The 22,253-nt window shown below is 36.6% G+C and overlaps 4 protein-coding genes and 1 non-coding gene across 5 annotated transcripts; 4 read left to right on the top strand and 1 right to left on the bottom strand.

The window, feature by feature from the left end:
• The first annotated feature begins 246 nt into the window (after positions 1-246).
• On the top strand, positions 247-320 carry TRNAN-GUU (transfer RNA asparagine (anticodon GUU)). Its single transcript has one exon. It is a non-coding gene; the product is annotated as a tRNA-Asn (tRNA).
• A 1,785-nt stretch (positions 321-2,105) lies between these two features.
• Positions 2,106-6,364, top strand: LOC140782123 (leucine-rich repeat protein 1-like). The gene is made up of 6 exons (XM_073128522.1): positions 2,106-2,539; positions 3,807-3,878; positions 4,524-4,667; positions 4,859-4,930; positions 5,022-5,093; positions 6,092-6,364. Exons 1-6 carry the CDS (start codon positions 2,316-2,318, stop codon positions 6,159-6,161), a joined length of 654 nt encoding a protein of 217 aa, XP_072984623.1. The 5' UTR covers positions 2,106-2,315; the 3' UTR covers positions 6,162-6,364.
• Positions 6,365-7,014: 650 nt separating this feature from the next.
• On the top strand, positions 7,015-11,776 carry LOC140782122 (SNF1-related protein kinase regulatory subunit beta-1-like). The gene is made up of 4 exons (XM_073128520.1): positions 7,015-7,439; positions 10,331-10,515; positions 10,652-10,814; positions 11,095-11,776. The coding sequence occupies exons 1-4, from the start codon at positions 7,245-7,247 to the stop codon at positions 11,407-11,409; spliced, it is 858 nt and encodes a 285-aa protein (XP_072984621.1). The 5' UTR covers positions 7,015-7,244; the 3' UTR covers positions 11,410-11,776.
• A 463-nt stretch (positions 11,777-12,239) lies between these two features.
• LOC140782124 (calmodulin-5/6/7/8) lies at positions 12,240-15,440 on the top strand. The gene is made up of 2 exons (XM_073128523.1): positions 12,240-12,536; positions 14,798-15,440. Exons 1-2 carry the CDS (start codon positions 12,461-12,463, stop codon positions 15,169-15,171), a joined length of 450 nt encoding a protein of 149 aa, XP_072984624.1. The 5' UTR covers positions 12,240-12,460; the 3' UTR covers positions 15,172-15,440.
• A 596-nt stretch (positions 15,441-16,036) lies between these two features.
• LOC140782527 (COP9 signalosome complex subunit 2) lies at positions 16,037-22,091 on the bottom strand. The gene is made up of 12 exons (XM_073129140.1): positions 21,818-22,091; positions 21,557-21,649; positions 19,206-19,284; positions 18,242-18,482; positions 18,064-18,138; positions 17,844-17,978; positions 17,417-17,604; positions 17,255-17,323; positions 17,085-17,175; positions 16,842-16,976; positions 16,543-16,655; positions 16,037-16,460 (listed from the first exon to the last, which is right to left on the bottom strand). Exons 1-12 carry the CDS (start codon positions 21,825-21,827, stop codon positions 16,370-16,372), a joined length of 1,320 nt encoding a protein of 439 aa, XP_072985241.1. The 5' UTR covers positions 21,828-22,091; the 3' UTR covers positions 16,037-16,369.
• Positions 22,092-22,253: the final 162 nt, after the last annotated feature.

Genomic DNA, 22,253 nt, shown 5'->3' with positions numbered 1-22,253 from the left:
CATCTCAGCAGTTCTTTCAACATTTCCAATCAAATAATTTTTCTTCCAATCCTTACAAGAAGGGAAAAAAAAGTCAGATGAAATATTAGATGGAGAGATACATTCTAAGCTACCAGCAGGTTCTCGAAAGCATGGAAGTTTAAGCCAAGATAGACTACTTGGATGCATATATAATACGAACGTTATCTGCTAATCTAAAGATTAAAAAATTGATAATCAAGGTTTAACTGACAATTAGTGTTAACAGCTGGAGTAGCTCAGTTGGTTAGAGCGTGTGGCTGTTAACCACAAGGTCGAAGGTTCAACCCCTTCCTCTAGCGTGCTTTGTATTCTGATTAGTCATTCTGATTAATGTTTAATTATCTTTTATTTGGTAATAAATGAATCAAATAAGAGTTGGCTCGAAGTAAAACCCAGCTTGCTCATATTTGGCTTATTTTGCCACTCCTACCACCAACCATCAGTTGTTCATGATAAACTTTGCTTGAATTCTAACATTATTTGGTTACATGTCCATATAATCTCATACTACACAAATACATAATAGACATAGGAATGCTCAAGTCTACAATATATTGAGGTAATTAACACATCAGTTTCAAGTTTGAAGTTTTACTTTCCAGGTTCCTCACACCATCTCCATTAAATGGAAGAGCATCAAATATGCATTCACTGTAAGAAACAGTATGAACACAACTATCGATGGTATATATGGGAACTTTCTAATCCCTCACTTAGTTCCATATTACATGTTGTAAGTAATTGATAGCAACTATCAATTCATCAGTCTTAAAAGGCCATTTAGCAAATATATATTAACTCTCACTGGCTACTCTAAAAAGTTAAGTTATTAGAGCACAATCAATTTTACACTTTATATTCTAACACTTTTTCGTCACTCAAATACTAAGTTAACTACTCATAAACATTTATTCTATTACACAATATAGGTGGACAAATTTGACAAGCTCACCTGACCCTAATTGTAATGTAGTACCTCGATGGAGTTGCTTTGCAGAGAACAAACAAAGTTGATTAAAAGTGCTACTTAATATTCAAATGTCCAACCTCTATCTTTTCTCACTTTAGATTCCATACTTTGGAATGAGGGTGAGGGCATTTTGTCTTCAGAAAGTCACATATAAATGGTGCCTTTCTGACCTCTCTCCCACTTCCCTTTTGGCTTCAAAAGAAGCGTTGCATTGTTGGTGATGAGAGGAACAAATTCCATGGCATGTCTACCCAAAGAAAAAAGAAAAGAAAGAAAGAGAGAAAGAAAAGAAAAGGATTCCACTTTGTAGTGGAGTTGGTCACATTCCCTTGTGCTGGGTTTTATCATATACTATTAATATATCTACTCACTTTCCTATCTTAATTTAGCGGTTGGGGGGGTCATTTGTGTGAGAATAAAGTCTTAAGTGTCCATTGTCAAAAAAAAAAAAAAAAAAAAAAATCCAACAAACAACAAAGCATAAGAAAGCTGGAAGAATAAGAGAATATGTTGATATCCATAATATAATTGCATGGTGGTGGGAGTAAGTATTTGCAAAAGAGTCCTAGATGGGCATTGGAATGAGGGTTAAAGCTAGGTCGAGAAGAACCAATTACCACACTGTCTGTCTCCCTGATCAATTGCTTACAAGGAGAAAGTTAGAAGAAACCAGAGGAAAAGCAATGGATGAAGGAATCAAACCGACAAGTGCTTTGATAAGTGTGAAAAAATAAAAGAGAATTAGGAGGTGTTATCTTGGGAAGGGAAGGGGGGGGGGAAAAATATAATTTGGGTCGCACGGGTGGGTTGCTGAGTTTTTACTATAGATGGAGGAGCATCACGAGGGAGGAATTTGTAAGGCTTCTGAGATGAGAATTTATTAAAAATATGCTATATTTTATTTTTAGTCTAGTAAGGGCTATTTTGCATAATGTATGTACATATGCAGAAAAGCCCTTGGTAGAGTTCCATATTAATCTTTAGCAAATATGCTATTCTTGCGGCAAAGCGTCCTTATACCAGTCCTTGACGGCAGCAGTCAAAACATGTACTAGTGCTGTCTGCCAACAAATCAATTTGATTATTTTAACGCATATTCTCGTTCGTTTTCCCTGTACGAAACCATTTAACTTAAAACGTTAGCGCGAGAGCACTCTAACACCACTCTTTTTCCCCCAACTGCAAAGTTAAAAACCTCGGCTTTCCCCTTCTCATTTTACTCTCCTCAACTTTCCCTTTGTCTCTCCTCTTCTCTTCTCTTCTCTTCTTCTCCGAGGTCGAGTAGCTTCCTTGCAAACCCTAACCCTAGATCTCCGAAGGAGAGATGGCCGCCGGCGCCGTGGTGAGATCCCTAGCGGTGGCTTTGGCCTTTGCTTTGCTCGCGCTGCCGGCCTTGGTCTCGTCCAACACCGAGGGCGACGCGCTCCACGCGCTACGGAGGAGCCTGTCGGATCCCGACAACGTGCTCCAGAGCTGGGATCCGACGCTTGTGAATCCTTGTACCTGGTTTCACATCACTTGCAACCAGGACAATCGCGTCACGAGAGTGTAGGTTCCCGAATTCCTCTTTTATCTCTCTGTCTCTCTCTTACTCTCTACCCTCTTGCTTCGCAGAATTTTGATTGATTACGTCTTGTTGGGTTTGGGAGATTTGATTGGAAGATGCGGGTTTATGGGAAGAAAATTTAGGAAGTGGGTTTCTTAGCTTTGCCGATTGCAAAGGGATCTGATAGTATTTGAGTTGTACATAGCGTTTAGGTTTAAAAATTGTCTCTTTTTTATGCTTTGGTTGCTCCTTAATAGTTATTTAGTACCTTTTGCTGTTCCTACGGGTGAGGAGACTACAGTGGTACTACTGGATTTGCTTGCGATATTAGGTCAAACTCTGGTCTGTTTGCTAATGTTTTGGTTTTTGTTTTTCTTCCGTTTCTATAGATTATTTGGTTAATAATTTTGTGGTCTTTTGTTCAATTTTCTGATTGGGAGCAGCATCTTTGGAAATTTGTAAATTATCAGAACTTTGTTCATACCAATCATAGATCTTTTGCATTGGGATTAAGGGATAAACAAATTAAGTCAAAGGAGGAAAAATCTTTTGACCTAGCCCAGATGCTAGGCAACTCTTCAAGCTTGAAAAATAACGCAACAGAGTATATTTATCAATTATAAAATATCAACAGAAAATAGTCAAAATACCCTTTGCCATATCTAGAATTTCTCTGACATCAAGATACTTGTGTAATTAATGTGCAATTTGTCCACATAGGTTGCTTCTATATTGCATCAATTCTTTTTTTTTTTTTTTCTTTTTGTTTGTTTGTTGCTCTTCTTCTGTTTGACGTTGCCTGACCATGTACCTCCCATGGTTAGAGTATTAGCGTAACAAAGCTCCTAGAAACATCTTCTATCTACATGGGCTCAAACTACATAATATTCCCATTTATAAATTTTGACAGTTATTAGGTGTAAGAATATTTGGCTGCCTTTTGACCTGGACTTAAGAATGGTCATGCTCCCATATGCTAATTATTTTTAATGCATAGACTGGCTACCAATTATTTAGCAAAAATAATTTGCTTCAACTTTGAATAAAGTGTAGCACATATAAATTTGCCAGGATCCCTGGTTCTCATCATCTAATAGTTCACATACTTTAGTTGTGCTTATGAGCTGGATCTTATTCGTTTTCATATATGCTCTTAGGATTTTCTTACTTCTCTCCTTTGTTTTCTGCTACCTGGTATAATTTACAGATTTTCTTGGCTAGTCGACTATGCAACATATGTTCATCTGCTTTGTTTTGTATCGGTTGTAGGGATCTGGGCAATTCAAATTTATCAGGTCATCTTGTCCCTGAACTTGGGCACCTTGAGCATCTGCAATATCTGTGAGTATTTCATCATTATGTAACATGGATTATTGTACCATTTTTTCATTGAATCTAAAAGCAAACAAGAATTCTATCAAAACCATTGAACAACACACCTTAATGCTGTCAAGAAAATTTCCAACAACAATTGCAAGATAGATGTACTCAGAAAATTCAACTCTTGATAATTTTTTTTTAAAGTTTATCAAAAACTACTGGAAAGACCTGAAACTCCACCATTGATGAAAGTTTATCAAACATATGAATATATGCCATATTCGCCCTAAAGTAAATCAAAACAAGCTATGTGACATGAACATATATAGCACAGATAAACGTAAATTTTTTTTCATATATCACACATAAATATACAACAGTGCAGTTACAAAAGACTAAAGACATACAAATACAATAAAATTAGTTTTTGGGATTGTTTAGAAACTCATCAGATGCGAGCTCTATAGCATGTCTAACCCAAAGATGTTTCATCTCAACCTTTCATCTTCTTCCTTATTTTTTGAAAGTCCAGATCATATTCTTTCATTAGTGCAACAATTATCTGTGTTTCTCAGATCTACTTGGTACATGTGTTACTTTCAGATTTTTTTTTTGCTTTTAAGTCTAATATTTAATATTAGATATTTTCTGAAACTATTGGTGCAGAGAACTCTACAAAAATAATATTCAAGGAACAATCCCAGCTGAGCTTGGTAATCTTAAGAGCCTTATCAGTTTGGACTTGTATAACAACAACATGTCGGGAATAATCCCTCCAGCATTAGGGAAGCTGAAGTCGCTAGTGTTCTTGTGAGTTCTGATTTTCATCTTTCCTGCACAATCATGCCAATTGTGATTGGGTGTATCTTGATTATGTTTGCACATAACTCATCTGGGGTCTTCAGCCTGGCCTGTTTCTTCTCTGTACAGTTTTAAGCTGTTATATCACACTACTCTGGATGTTTATCATAGACTGATCTATCTAATTGTTTGTTTTCTAGGCGGCTCAATGACAACCGTTTGACTGGTCAAATTCCTAGGGAACTTGCCAAAATTTCTAGCCTCAAAGTTGTGTAAGTGTTAATCACCAATTATTACAATTATCTTGTTCTGCATTAAGACAATCACTTGCGGCAATCACATTCTTTTTATATCTGATTACAGAGATGTCTCAAACAATGATCTTTGTGGAACAATTCCCACTACTGGACCTTTTGAGCACATCCCCTTGAACAAGTATAGCTTTTCTCATAATACTTTTTTTTGCGTTATAAGATTATCTTTTTTCACTATGTGCAAATCCTTCTTAGTTACTATCGGGTTCTAATGTTCTTCCACTAATTTCTAGCCTCTTGCTTTAGTAAGATATGAATGCTAATTGCATAACATATAGAAAATTTGGTCATGTAATATTTTACCATTCTGCTGCTTTGATTAGTGTATTATTAAAAAATGCTCTGTCATTGTTGACAGAAATTCCTCAGGGTGAAAAAAGGCCTGCCTATGCCCCGTTATGACTTTGGGTCATAAATCCACTTTAATTATACTAATTACTTTATATTTGATTTCCTTTTATTTACTTACAATTTTCTTTCTTGTTAATCAATCAAGATTGTTCTTATGAGTGATGAAGCAAGTTCACTAATTTGAACAGTACTACACAAGTACATGTAGAGTTGCTTTTGCAAATGATGACAGCCTAAGGGTAGGGTTCTCCAAGGAAATTAGTGTGTCGAATATTTGAAATGGCAGCCATCCTTTTGAGTGTATGATAAGCATACTATAGGTAGATGAAACAATACAGAAAAGAGTTGGATCATACTGAGAGTACATTCGACTATGAGCTGCTGCTTTGATAGGACTCAAAGAGGTCTAAGAAATAGTGGCATAGGTAGATGAGGAGGTCTTGTCTGTCTGGTGCTTTCTCTCTATAATAATGATGATCGTGATACTGGCAACAAGCATGGAATTTGCCCATAAAAATCTAGAGTGGGTTGAGTCCCTTCTGTTTACATTAGTCATTAGATCTAGCCTATGAGTTGTGGGTAACTATCCTTTTACTCTCCAGATTGACACTAAACAGCATTGTAATGTTGATTTTTGATGTCCAATTATGATATTCTCATGGATTATTCTTCCTTTCGAGTTTTTAAGCCAAAATTTGCTATGCAAACAAGACTAGCTCCTGCTACATTCTTTCTTCTGTTTTAATCCTATGTAACATTTGTGGCCAGTTTCGAAAACAATCCACGCTTGGAAGGTCCAGAGCTTTTGGGGCTTGCAGCATATGATACGAACTGCTGAAAGAGATGGGTGATGCAAGTTGCCACTCGATATTATCACTATTCTGTTTAAATAGGTTATTACCTATAATGAACTCGGTAAAGATGTAAGCTCTTCACTATATTGGAGTGTTGAAGTTGTAAGTTACCTTGTTTGTATCAGTGGCTTCCAGACAACTGCCGCTTTATGCAATGTAGATAGATCGTGTGAACTTGTTGCTCTAAGTTGCCACTAAATAAAATAGAATATAGGTTGAGTTAGTGCTAAACTAAAATTATGGGTCAGTTGATGATAACTATGTGTGTCACAAATGCGAGTAGCAAAAGATCAGCTTACAACTTATCGCCTGTTTATGTTATTATGTACACAAACATGAACAGAGGATGAGCTCCACCTAGTATTGGTGCCAGATGAATTAACCCATTCATAAGACAAGCCTGGTACTGGTACCCTAAATCTAAATTCCTATTAGTATACTTACGCAGTCGCTGATCTATTGTGCACATTTAATAAAAAAATTTAATATCAAAAGTGCATTATGTTTTACTTTTATTATTTATATCATACCATATGGATATCTATGACTCAGTTAATTACATTCTAAAATAATAGAGAATACTCCCACTCTAATTAGCCATGAAGAAAATTAACGATAAGAGTACTTTTAAGGTATTTTAAGTAAAATACAGGCAAATAATATATATTGGAACGATGGAGTGTGAATAATAAGAAAGACAAAATACAGGGGTATTTTTTTTAAAAAATTTAATATTAAATATAACAAATAGATATATAGAATTAGAGGAATTGGATGTTTGAGATCAATAATGCACCGAATCCTAATTAAGGTCGTGCCTTGTGTACATTTGAGTATGTAGGCGGGTGATGCGGTGGTCTAACTCAGTGCCACTAACCGTAAATAATCGTGAATTTTAACCTCATTTATTTAACTGCCCTCCATCGTCCATACTCCATCCCTCTTCGTTCTTCTGCTGCCTATCTGACCATCTCCAACGCTCAAAATCTGATACGTCGCCGTTGTCAACTCCCTCTCTAGACTATATCTCATCAGATCTGATCTTCTCACGCGCGGAAGGATTCGAGATGGGAAACGTTAGCGGGAGGGACACGGAGGAGGAGGGGAACGACGACGACGACGACGACCCCTCCTTGAGGTCATCGGACGGGGATCCCCGCTTCCCCAACCAAGTGCGGCGCGCGCGCTCGGCGGAGCCCGTCGGGGGATCTCCGCCGAGGAGCCCTGCGCGGTCGCGCTCCCCTCTCATGTTCGCGCCTCAGGTAGATGACGACTCTTGAATTGTTTGATCGGTTCTTCTGTTTTAGGTAATGGTAATGGTGATTTAGGAATCGGATTGATGTGATTGAATCGATTGGTAATATGTTTGCAGCTAAATCTTGACATGATTCAATTGATTTTTGTTCAGAGATCTCTTTATTCGAATGATCGAGGAAGAGAAGAATTTTTTTTTCAATATTTTCATTGATACTTTGGGGCTGGTCAGAAATAGAGAGAGATGTGTCAGGTCGAAGGAGCTTGCCTTTGAAGGAAATCCTCCCAAATTATTCCTAATAAACTGAAATCTAGGAATTGTAGTGATTTTTCAAAAGAAGAGATTAGCAAAACTAGAATCTCAAGATCTTTTTAGTTCTAGGAGTTGAGGTTTGAAACAGAGTGTGCTGTGAGAGAATGGTTTGGTTTTAGTTTTAGTTCTTTTTCTATGTGGAATTACGGGTTTTTGGGAATTTCTGATGTCATCATCTGTAGTCAAATGGGTTCATTTTGGTTTGATTATGTTTCTTGTTCCCTTTCGAACTTGTATTTCATCTTAAAGTTTAAGGATATTAGCTAGGGTTGGAGCAGGTAATGGTGGGCTTTGCTAGTCTTAAATATTTTGGAAATTTATATCCTAATAATGATCTTGGTGGAATTGTTGAAGGGTGACAAGAGCAAGTGATGAGGTTATAACATGGGAGGGATGTCATATGTGTTCTTTGACCCATTGCTTGGTTTACCATACACCTCTATTTTTTGTAATTGGATTCATGTAAGGTTGCTATGAAGTAGAGACTTTTTCATGACAAATTATTTAAGTCATTATGGAGATTGTTAGTTTGTTTTATGCTATTCCTTGCATCACCAACCAAAATTGAGGGTCTGCAGGTTTTCCTGGAGAGATAATTTGTCATTAATTTCTTTTAAGTGTTTTACTGAAGGTAGGAGTATGTATATGACTTTGGATTAACCAGACTTCGAGTAGCTTATACTTTTTCTACAGAGATGCAGCATAATAACAACTTGTGCAGTGAGAAATCAGTTTCTTTGTCTGAGTAAATAGCATTCTAGCTCGGTCAGTTATTCACTCTCTTTTTCAATTTGTCAAAAAAAAAAAAGAAGTTTCCGTAACACATAGTAGCATATCTTATTCTTCTGATTGTTGGCTCTTTTCAGGTATATTGACTTGTGATTGATTTGAGTATATCATTGCTAGAATGTAATTACTAATTAGGAACACCTGCATTTTTCGGTTAGCTTCTCTTATTCATTCTTCATATTCTGTGGATAAATCATGTACTCTTAAGTTGTGCGTTCTTCTACCTCTTGGATAAAAACTTCCTATTATCAAAAGGTTATCTTCCTTCAGCTTTCCCTCTGTGTTAGACTCTTCTTAAATATGCAGAAACTTTGATAGGTTTATTGGTGGCTTGATACAGAAGGTAAATTTCTCAACCAACCTGTCCATATGCAAACTAGCCAAACTTTGATAGGCTTATTGGTGGGTTGTATGAGTATACAGAAGGTAAATTTCTCAACCAACCTGTACATATGCAAACTAGCCAAGCTGGAGGTACATTCTAGATTTTCAAGCTTGACTCAGTTGTTATAGTACCTTGACAAGTTCAAGGAAAGATCAAGCAGAACCCAAAACTGGTACTCAGTCTTTAGTCCTTTGCCATCCTAGCCGAGCTGAGTGTTCCATCTAAGTAAATCTACTAAAGCTCAATGGCAATTTGGCAAAGTTTATGATGGGGCCTGTTCTCCACTTGGCTTAATCTTAGTTCACACTCAAGCTGAATCTTGCTAAATAAACCTCAAATTCCCATGTACTGCATCAGTTGCAGCCTTACCAATCATTTCACCTCATAGAGCTTATGTCATGCCTTCATCTGAATTCTGTTATCCTTAGTTAAGATTATAACACCTGTTTCCAACTGTTGATTTTATGTTGATATGCCATTGCTTAATTATCTCAGCCTTATAGATGACCTTTCATACTTCACATAATACTCTATAGGTGACCCATATGATGATGGTGGAAATATGCGACCTTGCTCCTTTTGTAGTCTGGTCCATTTTGGATTAGCTTATGATTTTTTTGGTGGATGCCAGTTACAATATTTCTTTCTTTGTCGATCTGGGCCGTTGGTAGATATGTTTTGATGTTTTTGCATTTACTTGTTTATTTGCTAATGTTTGTTTAGTTTGTTGTAGCAGCGATGCCAAAGTGATATATTTATAGTTTTCAGATGACTTACTTGCATCGCACAGTGAATTTTACTGAAGACTTTTCTGTTGCTAGAATAGTACAACGTTGCCTTTAGCTCTTCATCTTGTGTTGTGTGATAACTCTACTCTGCATTAAATTTGTTGTTTTTCTATGTTTTGCTGTTGTTATGTCAGAATTTTGCCTTATTTTTGAGTCTTCTCAAAATGGATTATTTTTCTCTTTTCTCAGTCAATAGATGAAGCACCTTCCTCTATCCAAAAGATGCATTAATATAAAATGTTGAAGATGTTACATTTGAACTAATTTTGCTTCCTATATTGTTCATCAAGAATTCGATGCGTGCGTCTCTGTGTAAGATTGGAGTATCTTAGTAAACAATCATGCTGTATCTTCAATTTCATGTAAGTAGTCCCCAGATAGTTGTGACTAGTGCGGCATGTTGTTGTATTATTTTCATCTTCATTTGGCAACATACAGTTATATTAGTATCTTCTCTGTGCCATTTGTCCCCATTTTAGTCAATCCACAGCAGATGCAGACAAGAAATGCCCCTAGATCTGTTTCTCAACTGAAAAATTCTTGGCATTAATTGCACAAACATATGAAGTATTCTCTTCTGTGCTGATTGTTCCAATTGAAACTGACATTCATTTGATGTTTCAGATCCCTGTACCTCCTTTGCAAAGAGCAGCTGATGGGCCTCCAGTTTTCAATCAGATGTGGATGAGTGAGTTGCCTGGTGGTACATCAGATGGTCCCTCTGAAAAGGAGATCCCAGCTTTATTGGTTTGGACCTTTGGAGGGAAGAATGTTTTAGTAGAAGGATCATGGGACAACTGGACAACAAGGTAAGCTACTGGAAGACTTTTTTAAGTACTTTGACTTGCATCATTATGTTTCAGTTCCCATTTATAATACCATTCTAGAACTTTTTTAAATTGGTATAAGGAAATTGTGGTGACTATAATCTTAATGGCTTACCAGGAGACCGCTCCAGAAGTCCGGCAAGGATTTTTCCATTTTGTTGACCCTCCCATCTGGAGTCTACCATTACAGGTTCATTGTAGATGGAGAAAGAAGATATGTTCCTGATTTTCCTTGTGTAACTGACGAGATGGGGCAATATGCTAATCTTCTTGACCTTCATGTGAGTATACGTTCCATAACATATATATTTTTGCTACCATGGTGCTTATATCTGGATTTAGATATATGTAGTTGATATATTTTCCCAAAGAAAATTATCTTCATATAAGTACATACAGTATCAGATTTACTGATAGCAGTGTCTATAGTCTGTTTGGCATGCAATTTAGCATTAAGGATATATCATTCTTTACAAGAAAAGGCTGCAAAACTATGGCATCCTTGTTTCATTTTTCTTCTCATTCTGAGCTGGATACTGCTTTCTGTTTAATTTATTTCAGGAGTATGTTCCAGAAAATGTAGAAAGTGTTACCGAATTTGAGTCACCTCCATCTCCCGACTCCAGTTACAGTTTTCTGCCACCCTTGGATCAGGACTATGCAAAGGAACCACCAGCTCTTCCATCTCAACTGCACCTCACCGTCCTTGGGATGCAAAACTCTGAAGAATCTTCAACAAAGCCCCAACATGTTGTTCTAAACCACCTCTTCATAGAAAAAGGATTGGGATCGCAATCACTTGTCGCCCTCGGCCTAACCCACAGGTTTCTGTCGAAGTATGTCACTGTTGTCCTATATAAGCCTGTGGAAAGATAACAGAGTTGTCATTCAGTTGTGCAAACAAGATACGTTCTTTATTTGTTTGGTGGAGGTCCTTTTGCATCGATCATCATCAGATCCATAATCTCTCTTCCAATTTATAGCGTACATAAGAAAATTTTCAGCTTCAGAAGTACTTCATTTGTCTTCCCCTTGTGAAATGTGGGCTTTGATCAAGCATTGTAGAAGCTACCTTCCTCGTTCACTTCTTCTGCTAATATCTACTTGTATTAGAACTATTTTTATTACTTTGTTGCTCGATTCTTTAACGGTAAATTGACAGTAGCGGATCTACAGTTATTCCCTTCATTTGATGTTGATGTATTACATGATGAGTTAGAAGCATTCAAATGTTTCGATTTTATTTGCTTGCTACTGAATTGTATGCTATCAAAATCTTTTAGACTTTCATTTCTGCCATTTAGATCTGTCTTTGGAAAACATGGTGTTATTTTTGCAGCATCAATATCACAATTCAAAATTGTGGAAAATATTTGTACTTTCTTGATGAGAGAAATTGGAGCAGCATGTAGCACACCAAGAGCTGGATGAAGAAATCTTTGGAGGTTTCATGGGACCCGGTTGTCGAGATTGGAGGGCAAAACTGTCATTTTAGGTGCGAATTGTCAACATAGTAACAAATTAATAATGATGGTATGAAAAAGGCAAAACTGAAGACTGGATAATGCTATTTCTAATATATTATTATCCTTTAAAGTATTTTGCGAAATAGGTGAGTTCGGCAACTTTTCCACTTCTTATTATAGTTCACTTTTTTAAGCACCATTTTCAAAGATAAAGATGAAAAGGATTTACTAACCAACAGCAGTCCAGGGGCATTTCAGGGAGAACATAGGAACTTTTAACAGCCAGGCAATAAACGCCGTGAGGATTAGAGTAGGGGCTTGATCACAAAAGTTCCGTACCCGAGGGGCGAGGGCACTCAGAAAACACTCGACTTCTCTAACCTCTCTCCTTTGACATTTCTTTTCGCCAGATCTCTGCCCTTCTCTCGCTTCGCTCCCCACAGCACGATTTCCGAGGAGTCATGGCGGATCCGCTCACGGAGGACCAGATCTCCGAGTTCAAGGAGGCCTTCAGCTTGTTCGACAAGGACGGGGACGGTCAGTTTTCGATTCGACTCCTCCTCCAGTCCTCCTTTCCATCTCGATATTTTCCTAGATCTATAATCTTGAGGTTTTATTTACACTTTGCGATGGATCCTGGTTCCTGGTCTCTCTTGTTCTTGTTAGGGTTAGATCGATCTGTTCGTCTAACATTTCCGATGGCGAGATTGACCGATGTTCTTGTGGTGATGTTGTCGTCGTCTTGTCCTTTTAGTACTGTTTTATTTTCTTCTTTTATTTTCTTTTGTCCTATTTCTGATAATAACCTGATCTTTTTCACCATGGAGTGTCAACTTTTTAATTCACTGTTGCACCTTCGGATCAAATGGACCTGTTTCGCTATGCCAGTATCTACGATTAATCAGCTATATGCCAAAATTGGACATTGTGCCATCCGACCTATCTTGTTATCTTCTGCTTACTACTTTGGTAGTATTATGTCTTGCACGTATTCATGCACTTCTTAATAGTTTGGCCTTTTCATATCCAGATTGTAGTATTTATGGCGATATTTTGGCGTCCCACCTGTAACCAACTCCTTGTGTCAAAATTGTTTCTTCCAGTATTTGGGGAGACAAATTTCAACTTGGACGTCAACTGTAGATCATAGTTAATTTTCTTCTTATTCCTGGAAAAGGAAAATTTTCCTGTCATGTTCCCCTTGGTGAAGCTTTAGATAACAGTCAAGTCAAGTCAAGGTGCATGTTATTATCTTCAATAACTAGCCACATTCTGTTGTAGTTGCATGCAGTCATTCTTGAAACCTCCACGAATGTTTGAGATTACAATAGTGCAAATTTATTATCATCCGAATTCAAAGTCAATGAAGGAAAATGTGAATCCTGAACTGACTTATTTAAGCAGGGTTGGTAGAGAACCTTTTCAGAGTTGGCATCTCAAACCTTTCAACACTTTTGAAAAACGAACTGCCTAGTGTTGACATGCAAGATGCAGCGTAAAGAGACATATCTGTTTCCTAGCAGAATCTTGGGTTTTTATTTGGTTACCTTCTCTTGTTATTAGATGTGCATCTCATGTGAGTGGGTGAGGTTTCTGCAGATTCACGGTTATTCCTTTGCTTGCTCTCATCTCTCCAAAGCTCCTTGAAAGAATTAATTGCTTAAAAATAAAAAGTACAAGGCTCAACTAATCATTTTGTCTGTGTACGGTTCTCGTATCTTCTGTTCTCTGCGATACAAATTGAGTTGACATATACATGTCATTCTTGTGCTAGTGCAACAATTGGCTGAAAGCAAGGGAGGTAATTGATAAGATCATTGAGCTATTGTTAGAAGTTGTAAACACATATTGAACTGACATTTCTTTGCATCATATTCTCATTCTTGCGGTTTTATTCAATCATTGGGATGCAGTGTTTGCTTTTTTGGTCATTTCAAGTTTCTTATGAGAATGCAAAAATGCCTGGTCAACAGGTGCTGTTATATTATATATGCATGCATTGAGAATACCCACTGCACAATAAGGCCCCATTCACCAGAATAAGGCTCAATCTAGTGGAGCTATTCTTATTTCATACTCCTAAAATGTGATTTTTATTTTAGGAATAATTATCCTTATGTTCACTTGTAATCTAAAATAGTGGTGTAATAATTATTTTTAATAATATAAAGTAAAAGTAAAATACAGGTAAACAGTAAAAATAAATTAAAGTACCCTTAATTTGATATATAAATTTAAATTTAAATATTCTTATATATTATATGTATGTAATGCATACTTGTAAGTATGCAATGCATATTTGTCAGTACAATGAAATATGTGGGCCGCAAGAGAGAGGAGATAGGTGAGAAAATTGAGTGGGAAAATTAAAACTTAGGTTTGTAGGATAAGATGAGTGGGTAGTAGGAGAAAGGAGAGAATTTTTTAAATAATTTTAGTCTATTAATGGTAAAACTATAATTGGAATTTTGTGTGGAATAACTTGAATAGTGTTTAAGTCTAATCTGATTTTCACTTGCTATTTTAGATTAAGGCATTCTAATCCAGAATAGAGAAAAAGATATTCATGTGAACATTGTTTAGGGCTAATCTTTTGTTCATATGCCTAATTCCATATCTGTGAAGATAAACTCTTCTTCCCATTTCTTAATGTTCCTTTTGATAGTGTTGTAGCATTCCTTTTCTGTTATACTTGAATCTATTGTTGAATGCAAGCACCAATTTGAGATGCGGACCAAAATTTTGGGCTGCCTCTTTTCCAGAAGTTAAAGAGTTTGTTTTGCTTGGAACTTCCACAGGTTGCATTACAACTAAGGAGCTGGGAACTGTCATGCGTTCTCTGGGACAGAACCCAACAGAGGCAGAGCTACAGGACATGATAAATGAGGTGGATGCTGATGGCAATGGGACTATTGACTTCCCAGAGTTCCTAAACCTGATGGCTCGCAAGATGAAAGACACTGATTCAGAGGAGGAACTCAAGGAGGCCTTCCGGGTGTTTGACAAGGATCAGAATGGCTTCATATCCGCTGCTGAGCTTCGCCATGTTATGACCAACCTTGGGGAGAAGCTGACAGATGAGGAAGTTGACGAGATGATCCGTGAAGCTGATGTTGATGGTGATGGTCAGATAAACTATGATGAATTTGTCAAAGTCATGATGGCCAAGTGAGCCAGTATTGAACATAAAGGCAGATTAGTAAAATGCTACTCTATTTTCTCTTCTGCTGGTAATATATGGATTGCTCTAGTGGTGAAACAAAAGATAGATGATTCTTCCTTGCTCTTTCATGTATGTGTTAAATCACACTTCTCCATCCTATTGTTAATCTCCCTGCTATATATTCCTTTGTGACTCTCAAGGATTTCGCTTGGTTGTGTAGTCCAATTTCTATTCGTTATTTTGCCATTATCGAACAGTAAAGACAATTCTTTTGCCTATACCTGATGGATTGCCTCTTTTGTAGTAACTCGTGTTTTTGTTGCTATCTACTTTGGTTCTGATGCTTCAGAAGGTTATCCCGTGATCTTATGGCTATCGTTTTGATTGATAGAGATGTATGCTTGAGTGATTTTTAGTTGTCAGATACGCTTCACGGTTGAGAGTGCTTACACTGGTGCAGATGAGTTGGTTAATTATTGTTTATGTTGTAGCCCTGTCATCTGACCAATTAGCTATTGCAAGCCTGATATGCGAATCGCCATGCAAAATACTACTTAGGGGCTAATTTCTTTTCTGGCTGCTGTGATATGATGCCCTTGCAATGTTATCTTGAATCATTTTGGATTCTAATATGAAAGCAAGTCAATTGAAGTTTCTGGAGACACAATCTATCCATGTAATTATGATCAAGATGTGGATCTCAACATTTTCGTGGTCTCAACGCTGCATATGACGTTAACTGAAGATACCTCGTAGGACATGCATCGACTGGTCTGGTATAGGAACGTCATACATACATACCATCACACGGGATAGCCTTTAATACATGCAATAAGCTTACTCCACAAAGTAAATATAGTCTAACCCGAAGATATCATGCTAATTATCAACCAAAAATTAGAATAATCTCCTGTGAAAGTCTACAATGTATTTCTAGAACAAGGAAACAAACATCCTCTCAGGTACAGCTTACTCGAGAAAAGGAAGCAATTTAGACAGACCAAATATAAATCTCTCTCCATGACAAAACCAGATCTTTTATCTCCACTTAAAGACGGACAAAATATAACCGCGAAATATCAGACTGAAACTTCTTGCATTCACCTCTCTATGTCATATACAATGTAGCCAACAGGCATCAACTGCCCAGATGGGACAGAAAAATTCCCATACCCAGTGAAATATCATAGAGAAACATCATTCCATCTCAACCAACCCTGTTAGTTATTGTTTGGTATAGAGATTTAAGCTGAGTATTCCATTTGTCTATAGCAGTATATTTCTTCATTCCCTTTGACCTGCAGAAAAACCACAGAACCAGATCAGCTTGGGCCTTCATTGGAGAGCTTTAATAATAAATACATGAAGAAAGATAGATACCTGTCACTGCGTTCTAAGAGCTTGTTCACCTGATCAATGTGACCCTGAATACGGTTGTCCAGAATCAATGAGACTAAGAGCTGCTCAACATCCTTTTCCGGAACATTTAATTCCTAAACAGAACATGAAATACATAATCATGAACATTATACATGCAAGTGCTTTTCAAAATCCTTCTTATCTTCATGGTGGAAAAGAATATGGAGTATTGTAATGAATTCCATAGAAGAAAACAGACACCTTCTAGAAATGTTAAAAGTACTAATTAGAAGGTTTTGAATTATGAAATAGTAGATCACCTTCGAAATGAATGGAATTCGGATTCGTGTATATGGTTTTATGAGTTTGAGCAAAACTTGAGTTCTGATGTTCTTCAAGAGATCCTCAATGTAATTACGGATGAAAGGATCATCCATTATTGTTCTTCTATTGCTCTGAAAAACAAAAATGACCATATCAGCAGCAGCCACTTAAGAATACATGGCACATCATATAAGCTCATAGGCACTTGGCATATTAAGAGGTTATTTTAACAAATTGACCTTTAAGATCTTCTCAAATTCCAGTATCTCATTTTTCTGATAAGCCGCTATCAGATTTGTCATAGCTAAAATTTCAGGGTCATTTTTGTAACTGCATAAATGGCAGATAGTATTATCAGAAGAAAATGGCAAAAGAGAAATTAGAAGTACAGATATTCTGAAGGGCTTACGGTTTCGCCTCTTGTCCATCAAAAGGATTCACTTCAGATTCCATCAACATATTGGCAAGAACCAAGTATCTGAAATTTGATGAGACATAAGAAATGCGACAGCATATGAAATTTCACTTTGATTCGTCAGGAGAAAGAAAAAATAAGACAGGAAATATATACTTCAGGCATTGAATTCGCCTATGATTCCCAGCTTCATCATAGTTCTTAAATGCTTCAAAGAAATCTGTGGCTGCTTCCGCCCATTGCCTCTCAGCCATATGCATTTTCCCACCACATTCATGAATTATTCCCATTATTCGTGGATGAGGTATTGCTGATTTGATAGAAAGAGCCTTTTGGTACAATTGCTGCAGAAACAAGATATCAGAACAATTAGGTCATACTGAAACTACTTGGAAAACGAACACATTGTAAAAAAGATCGAAGTTCCTCCAGTGAATTACCAGTATAGTATTTATCATATATTATTGCCAACTTTATGCAGCACAGAGCAAGACAAATATTTAGCAGCAAAATCATAACTACGTACAGGAGAAATATTAATGAAACCATAAAAATGTGGTGGTAATAAACAGCATCTTCCAACCTTAAGTTTTTTGTTATTCTTTGTCTCAGTGTACATCTGAATCTCAATAGCATAGACCTCTAGAAGTTGCGTGCCTTTCTTCTGGTCATCGGTACCATCTTCCTTTTGGCAAGATTTATGCAACTCCTTCAGTATCTAGATGTTTTCAAGAAGAAATCACCATCTTAAGAAATACAACACAGTGGAAGGCATCCAAACATCCTATAATAAATCAGAGTACCTTATTCATGCGGCCATATTCTCCCATGTCAAACCAAATTTTGCAAAGCTTAAGATTTGTCTTAAACCACAGTCTCTGCAGATAAGAAAACACTTCATCAAAACCATGAACAAAGAAATCTTTTCTTTTATGACAAATGATTATATGAGATACATATTTTGATAAGGCTGCTTCATACCTCATTCTTTGCCTCTTCAAGAGCCTTCAGTGTCGTTTGGTAAAACTCTTGCAGTAGACTAAAGTTCTGGCTTGCTGATCCTGACACAAAATCCATTATGTTGTTTATGCATTTTTCGCTGTAATTACGTGTGACCGCTGACTTGATGTATGTCAACATCTCCCTGTAGGCATCCATCATCTCTTTGTACTTCCCTAGTCTATAATAAAGCTTGACTGTTTGTTTTAGAGCCTTAAATCCCCTGTTGGTTCCATCGGAAAAGAGGTATCATGTAGGCTAGAAGACTAGAATGAATAATTAATCAAGCAACAGAAAGATAATTGCACAGTGCTCCACATTAGTAGCATTCGATATCACATAGAATCATAAATGACCAACTCAACTTAGTTTTGAATGTTAGTTTGAATTTACGAATAAAATTTTATGCTAAAAAGTGACGATATAATGGCTGCTAAATTGATAGACAAACCCTTGTACAAGAAATAATCTATATTGGGTCATAAAACAGTGCTTAACATGTCCAGACTAAAGTTACAACAATAGTTTCACTAGTCATTCAAATAATGATCAGAAAAATGGTAAGAAATGCTTTAAAAGAAAAGAACATATTGGTTAAATTATTCTAATGTTAATCTTACCTTAATCAATCACTAAGTTCCAGCAAAATATAGTTTGTAAAATTCACACTCCGAAGACATTCTTGATGTCTGGCTATTCACTTGATGGCTACCATGCATTCATTAACAACTTGATACCAAGTAACCCCCAATTTTTCACTCTAAGGGATGATACAATAGAACCACATACAAAGTCTAGTATATCCTTGCATGTGTTTATGGACTTAGAAGCATAATCCATATGCTGTCTTCCAAAGTAAACCATCTGTCTTCCAAATAAGCAACATTCTATGACAATTTGACATACAGAAAAACTGAATATAATCGTTACCATCATAAAATCTTACCATTCAGCCTTTTCAGGTTCCATTCGAACTACTTCCGCAAAACCAGCAAGTGCACCCTTTGGATCAGTTTCCACTAAACCTGAAAAAAGAATTTCATAACTGAATATAAGGAGTGCACACAAACACAAGGTATTTGAAAAAGTGTAAATCTTCAACTGAGTATATAAAAAGGCAGTATACTACATGTTCCACTTCATTGGTAATATTTGCAAGAAATCTTTAATAAAGTGTTATCATAATAGTATCACACTAAGGTGTCAAGAAGTCCTCAAGTATTGCTTCAAACATGCAATTGGATTAATCTTACAGCTCCAAAGACGGGATTAAATTAGAAAAAATAATTGGCTAATACTGCAAGTTGATGTTGACAAAGCGATAACATCCAGTGAATAGACCAGAATAATGAACTTGCATTGCCAAAAGTTGGTCAAAGAAAATATTGGATTGAAAATTGTAATTTGCCTTGCCGTATTTGTTGTTGAGAACTTGAGATACAACGGTCATTTCCAAAGCGCAGTAGCTCTCGTTTTCTATCACATAATTGTTCAATTTTAGACTTCTGTTTACATGAGCAGATTTAAACTGTAATAAGTTTATTGCCGCAACTCCATCTCACTATATAATTTCAACAGCAGGATATAATTACAGAAGCTTAATGTGATGCCAATTTGATTGTTATTAGTCAAAGATGGTACTTCCTGTTGATCCTTCTCAACACCAATGACCTAATCCTATTTTTCATACGAGAAGACATAAATATCATGACTGATGGTGATCAATGATCATGACAATCTAGGGACCTACTTCTTTTCATAAGACCTCCCTAGTAAATGTATATTTGGACCACTACTTGGACAATGGAGTCCTCTTATATCGTCATTAAGACTCTAATTTTCCAAGGATTTAGTAGGTTCTTACAAGAAATTAAATGGAATGAACTTCCTTTAAAACCCTGGAACCCTTCAGATGATAGAGTAAAACCATTTAATATCTACATTAATAAGCTGTAATGCTCCCTCCATATAGTAAGCCAATATAAATTTGTCAGAATACTCTCTTAGCCATTCAGCATTCATTCTTTATGTTATGGGTATTTCTGCTAGATCATGATGATATCACACAGTGGACAGGAGAAACCTAGTAGGAGTAGTAAACATTTCGCCTTAAATGATTGGTTCACTTCTAACTCTTTGAATGCTTTAATTAATGAAGAAAAAGCTCATTCTCTGCCAAGAATGAAAGTCGGTTGATAAAATGTACTGGTGTTTATATTATCAAATAAGATATGAATAAAATGCCCTCCCCTTAAAGCTAGGGTCACTTATGGTTCGACAAGGTTTTTTTATCTTGAGATTATGTGAAAGCCTGCACTTACAAGAAAATTTAGTAAACAAAGGCTCTCAACTATTGCTCCTGATACAGGTAGCCAACAATCATAATGCTTCAAAACTTCAACTGTTTAGCTTTCAATAAAGATATAATTTATATCTTCCTCTCTATTACTAGCAAAAAAAAAATTCAGGTCCAGCATGCAGCATAATTTTGTAGCACAACATAAATTTCATGATGGAAAACAGACGTTACTATTTACCGCAATGGCAGAGAAGGGATGCCAAATGAACAACAACAAGAAAACACAAGGAAGTTAATCATAGTGCAAAGTAAGATTATCTAACATAATATAAAACATAAATTCTAAGAGAGATTTGACCAAAAAAGATGAAAATGGTAGGAACTCATAAGAGGTGAAGACATAATCCATATTTAATCTAGAAAAACAGCTTTTGTGCAAGGAATGGAGCTTAACAAGCATTAGAGGATCAAACTAAGAGTACATACATTCTTTTCTAATCATAATAACTGTATTAAATAGACAGGCTATGAAGGAAACTGTGAGATTCAAAATGCAGAGGATTATACTCTCCCTTAAGATAACTATGCATGCATGAAGAAATGAAAGAGAGAGGACCATATAGCCCAGAAACCTGGTATAGTGCAATATCCTTGATGAACTTCCTTTGATACCTCCAGCTCAATTAACCAACTTCCAAGCAATATGAAACTTGTCTAACTAAAACGAAATAGAAGAAGATGAAATACTACCATTTAAATTCAGAATGAAGATAGTATGGTCACTAGCAAGAATAAAGCATTCTCAAGACAAATGTCCTAGGGTTACAAGCAAAAATACTAATAATCTATTTACAACTTCATCTATTCTGATGCTGCTCAACCCAACTACAAGAGACAAACACGAACAGCATCAGTCACGGTAGCGTAACTGCCCTAAGAACAGTAACTGCTGACATATTTTTGCAAGAAATCAACAATTAGAGGCCCTTGACTCTTACCCTTGGAATTGTAGTATTGGTTCTCGATATCCACATCCTGCTCCTCGGGCTCCTCATCGGAATACTCAAATCCATAGTCCTCCATATCAGCATCTGAGCATTTCCACCAACGTAGAACAAACAAATCACAATCCCAAGACTAAGAATCAAGATTATGAGATTACGAAGGATCCTTTTATGGTAAAGAAATCCTTGAGGAGCCCTAGTATACCGAGGCAAAAGAAAGACGTAAACCCTTCACAAGAATGCAGGATCTCTTACCGGAACCCATGATTCGTAGCTCGTTCTTTATCGGACAGAAGAGAAGGCGATTTCCAAACTACTGAGGAAGATTTCGCGGTTTGATCGAAGATTATGGTTAGGGTTTTCTCCTAAAGTGTCTGGAGAGAGAGAGAGAGAGAGAGAGAGAGAGAGAGAGAGACAAACATGAGAGTTGATCTATTCGAACAAGATTTAGCTAGGAAGGGCCCGAACCCGATAAAGCAATCGGATTTTGGATCCGTACTATCGGGTTTGGATATCCAAGAAGCCGATCAAAGATATTCGGTTTCTATGCTCTAACTTATCCTTGCTCACACAAACATCTCTTTATAAGAGACATATATAATTTTAAGGAAATAGCTTATTTGATATCTCTATCCATCCAAAATTTCTCGTGCTAATTACTACTTGTTAGATTTTATTTTAACGAGCAATT

Source organism: Typha latifolia, chromosome 2 (genome assembly GCF_019914945.1).
Source record: "Typha latifolia isolate L0001 chromosome 2, TyphaL0001v2, whole genome shotgun sequence".
NCBI classification, from domain to species: Eukaryota; Viridiplantae; Streptophyta; class Magnoliopsida; order Poales; family Typhaceae; genus Typha; species Typha latifolia.
This window is presented reverse-complemented; position numbering and strand designations above follow the sequence as displayed.

Bases quoted from the DNA above. Each gene is read 5' to 3' on its own strand.
- LOC140782123 (XM_073128522.1), top strand. From the start codon at position 2,316: ATGGCCGCCGGCGCCGTGGTGAGATCCCTAGCGGTGGCTTTGGCCTTT. The intron at 3,879-4,523 runs GTGAGTATTTCA...CTATTGGTGCAG, and splicing joins CTTGAGCATCTGCAATATCT to AGAACTCTACAAAAATAATA. The intron at 5,094-6,091 runs GTATAGCTTTTC...ATTTGTGGCCAG, and splicing joins GAGCACATCCCCTTGAACAA to TTTCGAAAACAATCCACGCT.
- LOC140782122 (XM_073128520.1), top strand. From the start codon at position 7,245: ATGGGAAACGTTAGCGGGAGGGACACGGAGGAGGAGGGGAACGACGAC. The intron at 7,440-10,330 runs GTAGATGACGAC...TTGATGTTTCAG, and splicing joins CTCTCATGTTCGCGCCTCAG to ATCCCTGTACCTCCTTTGCA. The intron at 10,815-11,094 runs GTGAGTATACGT...AATTTATTTCAG, and splicing joins CTAATCTTCTTGACCTTCAT to GAGTATGTTCCAGAAAATGT.
- LOC140782124 (XM_073128523.1), top strand. From the start codon at position 12,461: ATGGCGGATCCGCTCACGGAGGACCAGATCTCCGAGTTCAAGGAGGCC. The intron at 12,537-14,797 runs GTCAGTTTTCGA...GAACTTCCACAG, and splicing joins GTTCGACAAGGACGGGGACG to GTTGCATTACAACTAAGGAG.
- LOC140782527 (XM_073129140.1), bottom strand. The intron at 18,139-18,241 runs GTATGAAGCAGC...TCTTATCTGCAG, and splicing joins TTGAAGAGGCAAAGAATGAG to AGACTGTGGTTTAAGACAAA. The intron at 17,605-17,843 runs GTTGGAAGATGC...TTGTTTCTGCAG, and splicing joins AGAATAACAAAAAACTTAAG to CAATTGTACCAAAAGGCTCT.